This window comes from Scophthalmus maximus, chromosome 3 (assembly GCF_022379125.1).
Source record: "Scophthalmus maximus strain ysfricsl-2021 chromosome 3, ASM2237912v1, whole genome shotgun sequence".
In the NCBI taxonomy this organism is placed as follows: Eukaryota; Metazoa; Chordata; class Actinopteri; order Pleuronectiformes; family Scophthalmidae; genus Scophthalmus; species Scophthalmus maximus.
In genome coordinates, this window is record NC_061517.1 from 717,501 (window position 1) to 729,842 (window position 12,342).

Below are 12,342 nucleotides of genomic sequence, written 5' to 3' on the forward strand. Positions count from 1 at the left end.
TTCATCGCGTGTCTTGTGCTTCCTGTCTGACAGTATCCTGAGGGCATCCGCAAATATGATTACATCCCCAACTTCGCTGTGCGGGGTCTTCACTACGACATCCAGAAGGTACAGTCCCTTAGATCACTGTAGGAAGAGAAGAGGATTTATATTTTCCTGTACATGAGGTCAAAAGTGAAACTCATTATTATTATTATTCTTTTTTATTTAATCCTGCCCAGGGTCTTCTGATGAAGATAGACGCCTTCCATTACATCCAGCCAGGAACTGTGTATCGGTGAGTGTTTCACTTCACACAGCTTCTCTGTCCTCATTCCACACAATGTGCAAACCACAAGATTAATAACAAAAAAGTTTGAAGACGCACGTCGACGTAACTTTCCAAAGTCCAGCGACAAACACACAAGCAAAAATCAAATCAAATAAAAGTGAGGAAAGTAGAGCAGCAACAGTTCGTCGATTCATCAATTAGTGATTAATAAATTAATAGCCAATCATTTTGATAATTGATTAATCGGTTGAAGTAGTTTTTATGAAAAAATAAATAAATCTATAATTTCAGCTCAGTCAATCAGAATATTTTCTGGTTTCTTTGCTTTATGACAATAAACACAATATTGCTTTTTCCATATATGTGGACGAAAAAACAAAACACAGACTCTGTTTGAAAAAATTTTGTCACCATTTTATGAACCAAACAAATAATCGATTAAGCGAGAAAATAATCGACAAATGAATCGATTATGAAAATAATCGTTAGTTGCAGCTCTAGATGAAAGCGTCACCTCGTCCATTCAAACTCCTTTAACTTTATTAACAATACAAACTAATCAAAGAGTTGAAAGTTGTGTAGTAAACTTCTTTAAGGACTGAACCTCTTCTCTGCAGCCACGCTGACTATTACCCACAATGCCACAGTCCCTCAGTCTCTGGTCATGTGACCCAGCAACATTTCAAAATAAAAGATGAAATAAAAAAATAACAAGATAAAACAAACACTTTACAACACTTTTATCAAATCTCCCTTTTTCTAAAACATCTTATTTATCACATTTTTTAAATCACATTTAAGTTGCTTTATTTTAAATTTTGCATTTTTATAAACAAACAAACCTGTACACACGTGATTCTCACAGTTACCCATCCCAGAGACAGTTACAGGTTCATATCGCTGAGGTTCATGATGACCATCATTTTTTAATTGCTGTTTTTTTATTTTCATTCCATATATGCTTCATTCACTTTCATTCATCTGCTTCTTCTTCGTGTTTGATTTTCCCAGCGGCTTGAGTCCGGTGCCGGACGAGGACGTTCTCCAGATGTTCGGGGGAACGTTTCACGTCCCGCTGCAGCAGGACAGTGGCTTCTACGGGAAGGTAGATTTTTATATATATATATATATATATATACAATTAGATAATATTCACCAGTTACTTGATGGATGTTTGTAATAACTTTAGAAGTAAGTCGGGAGTTATGTGACTGGAATGTTTCTCCTGTGAAATGTTTTTGGGGTTTGGCACAGATTAATAAATCCGTTTTAAAGCTGTTGGCTCAGCACATCTATGATAATCTCATCGTGTCGTTCAGGATTAAATCTGTCACCGTCCGCACAGATCTCGAGGCTTTACTCTTACATAACGTCCAGATCATTTGTAATCTCATTTGTTCCACTGTCAACATGAATCAGCTTGTTCTTAAAAAAGAAAACATCCCACAGGAAACAAGTTCTCAATCACTCAAATCAAGTAGAAATCTCTTTTCAGTCTGACAGTTGGTCTGATGTGGTTCCTCATTAGAAGAAGTTTCTGCCTCTTCATCTTCTAACCCTCCTCGACACTCGCCCGACCCTCAGTCTTTGTGTTGTGGCTCTGACCTCATCTGACGTGGGAGGAGTTTGGAAGGAAAATTGTTTTAACCTGTAAATGTTCAAGAACATTAACAATGTGTGTTTCTGTCGCAGGGTCCGAGGGTGAAGCAGTTCATGGACATCTTCTCCATCCCAGAGATGACGCTGTTGGCCGCTGCAAACGACTTCTTCATCACCAACGGCATCGAGTACGACCCGGTTCACCTCTACAAGGACGTCTCTGTGAGTCTCCTCGCGGTGTCTGATGTCACTGAGAAACACACACACGGCTTTTATTTTTACAAACTGTGATTCTCCAGCGGGAGGTTCAGGAATCTGCTGAGCTCAGTCGAACCTTAGATATCGACTGTCATGTGTGGAACAAAGAACAATAACTTTCCTCTCCGCTTGTTGCTCAGGATTCCAGTTACAAGATCTGGATTTTAAAAACAAGCAACATCTTCTCAGGGTTTTCAAACATTTTTCACAAGAGGAATCTTTTATATCTGGGCGACTTTAGCTCTGAGCAGGAAATTCTCCTGCTAGACTGGACAAAGACGAGCTGGGACCCAGATGGATTCTGGGAGCTCATTTCATTTGTCTGGATCTCCTCCATCGGGAAGTGATTTGTCCCTCCGGCAGAAAACATGCAGGTCCAATCACAACCGATGATCTGACAGTGGGCGTGGTTTATACTGTGACGTGGAGCAACCAAGATGGCTGCAGCTGACAAACGAGCATTTGACTTCTTGATATCTCCGACAAACACTGGTTCACAGACATTGTGTATCATCATCACAGACATCTCCTCTGTGCTCGCGTCTGTCTACATGACACGTCGCTCAGCAGACGTCACACATGATTCGTTGAAGCATTTTGCTCTGCGTCCGTTGGTAACGCCTGCTGGAAATCGGAAATGAACCGAGAGGTCCCAGACTAAAACACATTGAGGATTAGTGTGACTACATCAGGCTACAGACAAAGAACCATGAACACGTTGAATAACAGCGATCTGTTCCCTCTGTCCGCAGGAAGCCATCGGCATGGTTCACCTCAAAGGCTACATGTACAAGTGGGTCATGCAAGATCTGGGTGAGAAATCAAATCTCTAATCGCTGCGTCGTCGATTCAGAAAGGTTTTTTTCCCGCGCGTTTGACGCTGACGTTAGATTTACCATCACAGATAAGTTCATCCTGCGAGGAGACGAGACGGACGCCGTCCTGCACCGGCTGGTCAGTCAGGGGAAGAAACTGTTCCTCATCACCAACAGTCCCTTCAGCTTCGTGTGAGTGTGTCATCCGGCCCGAGCTGCGCGTCTTCGTGAGTTATCGGTTCTGTTGAGTTGTGTTTTATCAGCGTGTGTTTCTCTTCTTCTCTCCGTCCTCAGAGACAAAGGGATGAAACACATGGTGGGAAACAACTGGAGAGAATTCTTCGACGTGGTCATCGTCCAGGCAGACAAACCTCACTTCTTCACCGACTGTATCAAGTCAGTACACGTGATTCAGAAACCTAGTCTCTTGGTTCTGAAGAATCGGGTGTGTAACGTGTTCCTCTCGCAGACCGTTCCGACGCCTGGACGGTAACGGAGACCTGCGCTGGGAAAAGATCAACAGTTTGGAAAAGGGACAAATCTACAAACAGGTTCTGTGAAAACTTTTCCTCTCCTGGATTATTACATGTGTGTTGTGACATGATGTGTGTGTGTGTGTGTGTGTGTGTGTGTGTGTGTGTGTGTGTGTGTGTGTGTGTGTGTGTGTGTGTGTGTGTGTGTGTGTTTGTGACGTGTTTTCACTCATCTGGTTGTGTGTTGCAGGGAAACCTCTTCGACTTCCTCCGCCTGACGGGCTGGAGAGGATCCCGGGTTCTGTACTTCGGAGACCATCTGTACAGCGACCTGGCTGTGAGTGTCAGAGACACTGTACTTTATTACAGGATACTGTAACACGTGATACATGCACTGTAGTATACCTGCTTATTGCTCCATCAACCGTGACGTATTTAAGCTGCAGCGACAGACGACACTGGGACTACCGACTGTACCTGGTTACTGTAGTTATCTGTGAACATGCTGATTGTACGAGCTTGAGTTTGACTCTTTGCTGCAGGACCTGATGCTGCGTCACGGCTGGCGAACGGCCGCCATCGTCCCGGAGCTGGAGCAGGAGACGAAGGTGGTGAGCACCGACCGGTACGCGCTGAACCTCACCTGGCTGCAGGCGCTGACGGGCCTGATGGAGCGACTGCAGGTGAGGAGTCCAATCCATAGGCTTTGTGTAGTTCTACGTGAAGTACAGTAGTACTGTGGTACTCTAGTACAGTAGTACAGTAGACTCATGGTGTTTTTTTCTTCTCGTCTCAGACGCATCGCGACAAAGACTCTCAACAAGTTTTTCAGGAATGGCAGAAAGAACGAGAAGAACTCAGGTGACCCCTGCATTGACCCCTGTGACCCTTCATTTATCACATCAATACACAAAAGACTTGTTATTTATTTTGTTGTTCTTCCAGGGATCTCTTCTACTCGACTTTGTAACGAGTACAGTGGATATTGTGATGTTACTGTAAATGAAACTACCTAACTACCATACGTACAGTATGTGTCTCGCCCTTTGACCTCAATCCCATTATAATAATGCACAGATTAATTTGAGTTCGTGCTCTGCACTAAGATTATGTACATTCTTAATATTTATATTCCTTATACTTGAAGAGTTTTGCAGTTCTTATATTATAACATTTGTATTTTAAAAATATTGTAAAATAATTTTTTAAGGTGTGTTGTGGAATTTCCCAGTCTGTCGTTTCTCTCCTCCCACACACACACACACACACACACACACACACACACACACACACACACACACACACACTAGCTGATATGAATGAACTTGTAACTGAGTTTTCTAACTTGATGCTGTTGCTGCCAGAACATTCAAAGTCTTCATCCATATGAACGTCTGTATTATTCACCACATTAATATTAATAAACTGTTTCTCCGTCGCAGGATAATGACCAAGAACCTGTTCAACCCTCAGTTCGGCAGCATCTTCCGGACGTGTCACAACCCGACCTACTTCTCCCGCCGCCTGTGTCGTTTCTCCGACGTCTACATGGCGTCGCTCAGCTGCCTGCTGAACTACGACCTCTCGTACACGTTCTACCCGCGCCGCACGCCGCTGCAGCACGAGGCGCCTCTGTGGATGGACCAGCTCTGCACCGGCTGCATTAAGACGCCGTTCCTGGAGGAGATGTCGCACATACGATGAGACATCTCGCTCCTCAGACACTGACTGATGGGATTTATTACGGTGATGATGATCTGATTCATATCACAGGGTTTGTTTTTTTAGCCGAGAAGATGCTGCCTCCTGTCGCTACCCTGTGAGTTCACCAGAGGGCGCTGTAGGTTTACTGTAGGGCCACTGACGGAATCTCTGCTGCTGCGTCAAAGTATTATAGATTTTCAGAGCAATATTGAGCTACAACCGCACAAATACAACAAATAAAAAATCTGACACGAGTTTGTGTTGATTTCTTATAAACTCTGTTTTACTTTCATGTGAAAGTGACAGTGAAGCGATTCACCTCAATGATTATGAACAGAATCAGTACAAACTTCTTCATCTTTAATGGATTCAATTAATCTGGTGAGTTGTGCACATTTTCCTCAGTTTTCCATTCATCTAATTGGTCGTCTGGTTGCTCGGCAGCGCAGCCTCCATCCATCACCTCTTGTCTCCGCTCAGCATCACAAACTCCTTCACTTCCATCCAGCCGCTCGAAGACAACAGCCCAGGACCAGGTACTGTACTCTGTACTCTACTCTACTGTACTCTACTGTACTGTACTCTGTACTGTCCTCTACTGTTCTGTACTCTCTACTGTCCTCTACTGTTCTGTACTCTCTACTGTACTCTACTGTTCTGTACTGTACTCTTCTGTACTGTACTCTGTACTGTACACTCTACTGTGGCTTCTCTGCTGTACTCTCTATTTTTTATCGTCGTTGCTACGCAGCATCTTTGGTGTCATTTTATTTTTTGCGTCTTTGTCGCCTCAGCTTGAAGCTGCAAAAGTTTGGATCCACGAGACGCCATTTTATTCAAACGATCCTTCGGGAACACGTCACCTGTGACAGGTGACATACACCAATTGTGAACACGTGGCCATTCTCATGTCTGCATATTGTGGTCCACACGTCATTCACGACTGAATGAAAAAATACATGCAATTCTTAAAAAATAATGGATTTAATTTCCTTATTCATTTATAATTTCCTATGAAATATTTGGCTTGAAGAATTTGATAAGAAATGAACAAGAAATTATGAAAAGTGGAACAAAATACTTTAAAAAATACAACAAAATGTATGAAGTATATCATTATGAAATTATTTGATAAATTGCTATAGGCATATTATTAAATTAAATTTCCTCATCAGGAAGTTTAATTGTTCATTGAGTGAGTGAGTGAGTGAGTGAGTGAGTGAGTGAGTGAGTGAGTGAGTGAGTGAGTGAGTGAGTGAGTGAGTGAGTGAGTGAGTGAGTGAGTGAGTGAGTGAGTGAGTGAGTGTGTGTGTGTGTGTGTGTGTGTGTGTGTGTGTGTGTGTGTGTGTGTGTGTGTGTGTGTGTGTGTGTGTGTGTGTGTGTGTTTTGCCTCCAGTGTCAGATTCTCAATGTCATTCTTCTGGAGGGGATGAAACACAATCTGTGGTTCTATATTTTATTTTCTCCCTCGTCGTGTCACAGAATCCTTCCAAAATGATTCTGTTCTGCGGTGAGACGTCTCACTCTGAGGTCAGAATCAGAATCTGATCGCTTTGCTTTTTTAAATTATTTTTGATTTACAGTAAACTGTATTTCTTGGAGTTTGATTTCAGTGTGAGATGAAATCCCTCAGGATCTGTCTCCTGTTCTAAACTCAGGATCAGGACGTATTGATTTCTCGTGGCCGACGGTCACGTGACTCAGTGTCGTATGTTGTTGTGATGTTTGTTGTGAACAAACCTCTGCTGACCGGGAACAACATGTTACTGTATCTGGCAAGAAAAGAATGAATACATTTAATAAACCCTGTTTTTTATTTTATATTCTTCTGTAACATTGCTTTAGTTAGAGGAACTTTTACAGGACAGATTTTAGCTTCTGAAACATCCTCCAGTGTATTTCTCCAGCTACTGTACATCTCTTCTTCTCTCTCTTCTTCTCTCTCTTCTATCTCTTCTTCCTCTCTCCATCCTCTCTCTCTTCTATCTCTCTTCTATCTCTCTTCTATCTCTCCTTCCTCTCTCCATCCTCTCTCTCTTCTTCTCTCTCTTCTATCTCTTCTTCCTCTCTCCATCCTCTCTCTCTTCTATCTCTCTTCTATCTCTCTTCTATCTCTCCTTCCTCTCTCCATCCTCTCTCTCTTCTATCTCTCTTCTATCTCTTCTTCATCTCTCCTTCCTCTCTCTCTTCTATCCCTCTTCTATCTCTTCTTCCTCTCTCCATCCTCTCTCTCTTCTATCTCTCTTCTATCTCTCTTCTATCTCTCCTTCCTCTCTCCATCCTCTCTCTCTTCTATCTCTCTTCTATCTCTTCTTCATCTCTCCTTCCTCTCTCTCTTCTATCCCTCTTCTATCTCTTCTTCCTCTCTCCATCCTCTCTCTCTTCTATCTCTCTTCTATCTCTCCTTCCTCTCTCCATCCTCTCTCTCTTCTATCTCTCTTCTATCTCTTCTTCATCTCTCCTTCCTCTCTCTCTTCTATCCCTCTTCTATCTCTCCTTCCTCTCTCCATCCTCTCTCTCTTCTATCTCTCTTCTATCTCTTCTTCATCTCTCCTTCCTCTCTCTCTTCTATCCCTCTTCTATCTCTTCTTCCTCTCTCCATCCTCTCTCTCTTCTATCTCTCTTCTATCTCTCCTTCCTCTCTCCATCCTCTCTCTCTTCTATCTCTTCTTCCTCTCTCTTCTATCTCTCTTCTATCTCTCTTCTATCTCTCCTTCCTCTCTCCATCCTCTCTCTCTCTTCTATCTCTCCTTCCTCTCTCTCTTCTATCTCTCTTCTATCTCTCCTTCCTCTCTCTTTCCTCTCTCTCTTCTATCTCTCCTTCCTCTCTCCATCCTCTCTCTCTTCTATCTCTCTTCTATCTCTCTTCTATCTCTCCTTCCTCTCTCTCTTCTATCTCTCTTCTATCTCTCCTTCCTCTCTCCTTCCTCTCTCTCTTCTATCTCTCCTTCCTCTCTCCTTCCTCTCTCTCTTCTATCTCTCTTCTATCTCTCTTCTATCTCTCCTTCCTCTCTCTCTTCTATCTCTCCTTCCTCTCTCTCTTCTATCTCTCTTCTATCTCTCCTTCCTCTCTCTCTTCTATCTCTCCTTCCTCTCTCCTTCCTCTCTCTCTTCTATCTCTCTTCTATCTCCTCTTCCTCTCTCCATCCTCTCTCTCTTCTATCTCTTCTTCCTCTCTCCATCCTCTCTCTCTTCTATCTCTCTCTTCTATCTCTCTTCTATCTCTCCTTCCTCTCTCCTTCCTCTCTCTCTTCTATCTCTCTTCTATCTCTCCTTCCTCTCTCCTTCCTCTCTCTCTTCTATCTCTCTTCTATCTCTCCTTCCTCTATCTCTTCTATCTCTCTTCTATCTCTCCTTCCTCTCTCTCTTCTATCTCCTCTTCCTCTCTCCTTCCTCTCTCTCTTCTATCTCTCTTCTATCTCTCCTTCCTCTCTCTCTTCTATCTCCTCTTCCTCTCTCCATCCTCTCTCTCTTCTATCTCTCTTCTATCTCTTCTTCCTCTCTCCTTCCTCTCTCTCTTCTATCTCTCTTCTATCTCTCCTTCCTCTCTCTCTTCTATCTCTCTTCTATCTCTCCTTCCTCTCTCTCTTCTATCTCCTCTTCCTCTCTCCATCCTCTCTCTCTTCTATCTCTCCTTTCTCTCTCTCTTCTATCTCTTCTTCCTCTCTCCATCCTCTCTCTCTTCTATCTCTCCTTTCTCTCTCTCTTCTATCTCTCCTTCCTCTCTCCATCGATTATTTGTAATTTTTAGGGTCAAAAGTTAAATAAATAAGTCCAAAAAAACGTTAAATGTTCTTGTTAAAGTAAAGGAAGGAAAATTTGTTGTGGAGTAAATGTTTGTAGTTAATAATATTGTAATGTCTGCACCACAGCGTCCAGGAGAGGGCGCTGTTGCTCTGCACTCTCATGAGTGTTGTTTACGTTGTGCTCCTACTCACAACATTAAAGATGGCCGCCTCCCTGACCGACTTCCTTGTTGACCGTTCCAGCTGGAACGCACAAACAGTGAATATATTCACTGGTGTGTGTGTGTGTGTGTGTGTGTGTGTGTGTGTGTGTGTGTGACCTCATTGGGACGAGGCTCCTCCCCTCCACAGTCTTTTACTGTAACTTCTCTTCAACTGTGTTGTTTTGTCAAGTTATTAAAACTTCACACGGAGCAGGATTCTTATTTTTTTTACAGTAAATACATGATGTAAAATTATTAAACGTCTCTTCAGTGAAGCGATCGACTTCACTCTGTTCACCGTTCAGAACCAACGAATGACCTTTATGAATAATTAGGTCGCTCATGTATTTCTGACTGAAGCTGGAAAAGTGTAATGAAAATAAAGTACTCGCAGAGATAAGGCTCAGATTATTACCCCCCCCCCCCCCCCCCCCGCTTCAAAGCACAATTGCCCTTTGAATATTCACCCTCTTCCAATATTTGCGTGGTGCCCCTTTGCCCCCCGTCTCCAAACATCCAGACGTATGTGTGGTTCCCCTTGTTCGCTCAAGTAGCTGGAAAATATTTACAATGTATACAACCACCATGAGCCGCGTGTTCATCATGGTACAGTATAAATATTGTCCAATGATTGACCTCCTTCTTTAAAGGGGCAGTTCACTCAGGAAAAAACATCCGCTGCTCGGCCCCTTCATCCACATTTATATAACATAATAAACCTTAATAAATCAATTTCATGTGTCGATAATTTAAAAACATCATGTCAGTTCGAGCCTGGAGCTTCACATGAGAATACTTATTTTACTGTATTACTACAACTTAGGCAGGAAACTGTGTTGAAGCCATTACTCATATTTTACCAACTGATAGACAAAATAAGTCTAAGTTGATGATTTACATACAGTATATGATTTATGACTGAATAACATCTTCCAGTTGTCCGGTTGCTTCTTCTTTATTTATGTTCCTTCGCCTGGAAAACTCTTTTTTTTCCGCATCTCGTTTTAAAATAGCTTAATTTAATAAATACTTTTGTATCAACGTGGTTAGAGGAAGAAATCATCAAAGACATTGTTTCCTGAAATTAAAATGAGCTTTAAGCTAAATAGTTTTTAGTTTGACTTAGTTTGATTTATGATGTTTCAGCTTCAAACACATTAAAAGCACAAGCAGACAGAACGTTAAATGTCTTTTGAACAGAACTGAAACTGTTGGATTGTGACAGACCTTCACAAAGTCCTTCACAGCGCTGGAAGGTCTCTCCAGTCACAACCCTCTCTCCTCCAGCTGACTCACGACCCCACCGAGCGTCTGACAGGACTCTGATCTGACCCGTGTTGTTCTTGTGACGCTCGACTGCAGGACACTGAAGAACTCTTTGTCTTGTTGTGTTGTTTCTGTCTGAGCTGGAGTTTTGTTGAAGTCACAGTATCAGTGGACTCTGACGTTCGGACGATATCAGAGGAGGGATCTCACTTTCCTTTGTCCTCTGTCAGAGTCTTTCCTGCCCGGTCGCTCACTTCCTCTGAGACAAGAGAGGACCAGGCCTCGCTCCGACGGGGTGAGATGATGAACTGACTGGACCCATTCAACACACACACACTCACACACTCACACACTCACACGTACACGCACACGTACACACACACACACACACACACACACGCACAGACACACACACTCACGCACAGACAGACACACACTCACACACACACACAGACACTCACACACGCATACACTCACACGTACACACACACGTACACACACACACACACTCTCACACACACACACACACACACACACACACACCACAGATGCTTTACTTCATGAGGTTGTCAGGAATCAGTCTGAAGGAGAATCGATCGAGGATCTTAAATCAGGAGGTTTGAGCTGAAGAGTCTGTTGAGATGAAACGAGCGGTTTCTTATGACGATCGTTATAGATATGATCACATATACTGTACTGTATACATAGAGAACATTTCACACACACTCTTATTCAAATTCTTGATCATTCTGCCATTTTTCCTCAATTTTTTTGCAACTAACTAACTAACTACCATGTATTATTGCTTAACTATCTATTGATATTAATTATGTTGTATTTGTGAATATTATAAGATGTGACATTTTGATATGTTTTCACAGTATCAAGGACGACAGATCCTGATCAAGCATTGTCACTGTCACACGACACCAGAATGGAATCAGTGAACAGTACAGATACAGTACAGTAAGTACAGTACAGGTACAGTAGACATCAGAATGATAACACGTAGACAATGAAAGCTCTGACGTTAAGACAATCTTATGTAGTTTGCAGACGATCACAATGTGTTATATATACAGTCGGCCATCTACTGTACATTTCCCCTGACGATCACAGGATATGGAAACCATAACCAAGTAGGAGTGAAAAGCAGAAAATGAGCTTGTTACGGGTTTCATAACCTTTAATGTACTTTGTCCAAGTACCCAAACCTAAGCAGGTAGTTGTGTAGCTTAAACTTTAAAGCTACAGTGTGTAATATTGAGAAGAACTTATTCACAGAAATTGAATATATTGTCCATAACTATGTGTTCATATTTGTATAACGAATGATGATATAGCTCCATGAGGTGGACGCTGACGGAAACCGGAAATGGAATCAGCGGTGCGCCACCATAAAGTGTCCCCTGTCGGTCACTCAGTTGTTCGCTGTTTGCAACTTAACTTTAAGCAAACAGCGAGTGAAAACTGAAAATATGAAAAACATTACAAACACGCTAGTGACCCAATGACTGAGCTCCATTCTCGTGTTCTTAGCGTGTTCTTAGCGTGGTGACGTGTTTTCGGCAGCAGGCCCACGGCAGCGTGTTCACACTTCAGTTCTGACTCCAGCCTCACGGTGGCGTTAGAGGCTGAATGAATGTTCCAGAGTGTCGTTTTTTAAAAGATGCTTGAGAGACCTGCCACCAAAACCACCGAATCCTAAATATCCTCAATCATATTAATAACAACCATAATCAACTTATTGTCCGTCGGCCAACGATCTGTCCAGGCAGATAAATCACCGCCGGAGACAAAGTGAGCTTCTGGTCCGTTACCAACAAACTGCGCCAAGGACAAGAAACCTGCCGAATCACAGCAGAGCGGTGATGTCACTGCTCAGAGATGATGTCATCGTCCGTCAGCAGGACGGTGTCTGTTCTGCTCAGTTACTGCTCATGTTCAAGTTCATCCACCAGAGTGCCCGAGTGTTGGACGTGAACGTGTGTGAGATGAACTGCGGCT

The 12,342-nt window shown here is 42.8% G+C and overlaps 1 protein-coding gene across 1 annotated transcript in view; it reads left to right on the plus strand.

Annotated features, from left to right (window-relative positions):
- The window catches only part of nt5dc2 (5'-nucleotidase domain containing 2), an 8,089-nt gene extending 2,715 nt beyond the window's left edge, over positions 1-5,374 (plus strand). The window contains exons 3-14 of the mRNA XM_035645936.2: positions 34-108; positions 222-277; positions 1,283-1,376; positions 1,964-2,092; positions 2,881-2,941; positions 3,033-3,135; positions 3,238-3,339; positions 3,413-3,494; positions 3,667-3,753; positions 3,959-4,099; positions 4,213-4,277; positions 4,859-5,374. Of these exons, the coding sequence (XP_035501829.1) occupies positions 34-108; positions 222-277; positions 1,283-1,376; positions 1,964-2,092; positions 2,881-2,941; positions 3,033-3,135; positions 3,238-3,339; positions 3,413-3,494; positions 3,667-3,753; positions 3,959-4,099; positions 4,213-4,277; positions 4,859-5,120 (1,257 nt within the window). The 3' untranslated portion in view covers positions 5,121-5,374. The remainder of the gene's footprint in view (positions 1-33; positions 109-221; positions 278-1,282; positions 1,377-1,963; positions 2,093-2,880; positions 2,942-3,032; positions 3,136-3,237; positions 3,340-3,412; positions 3,495-3,666; positions 3,754-3,958; positions 4,100-4,212; positions 4,278-4,858) is intronic.
- The last annotated feature ends 6,968 nt before the right edge of the window (positions 5,375-12,342 follow it).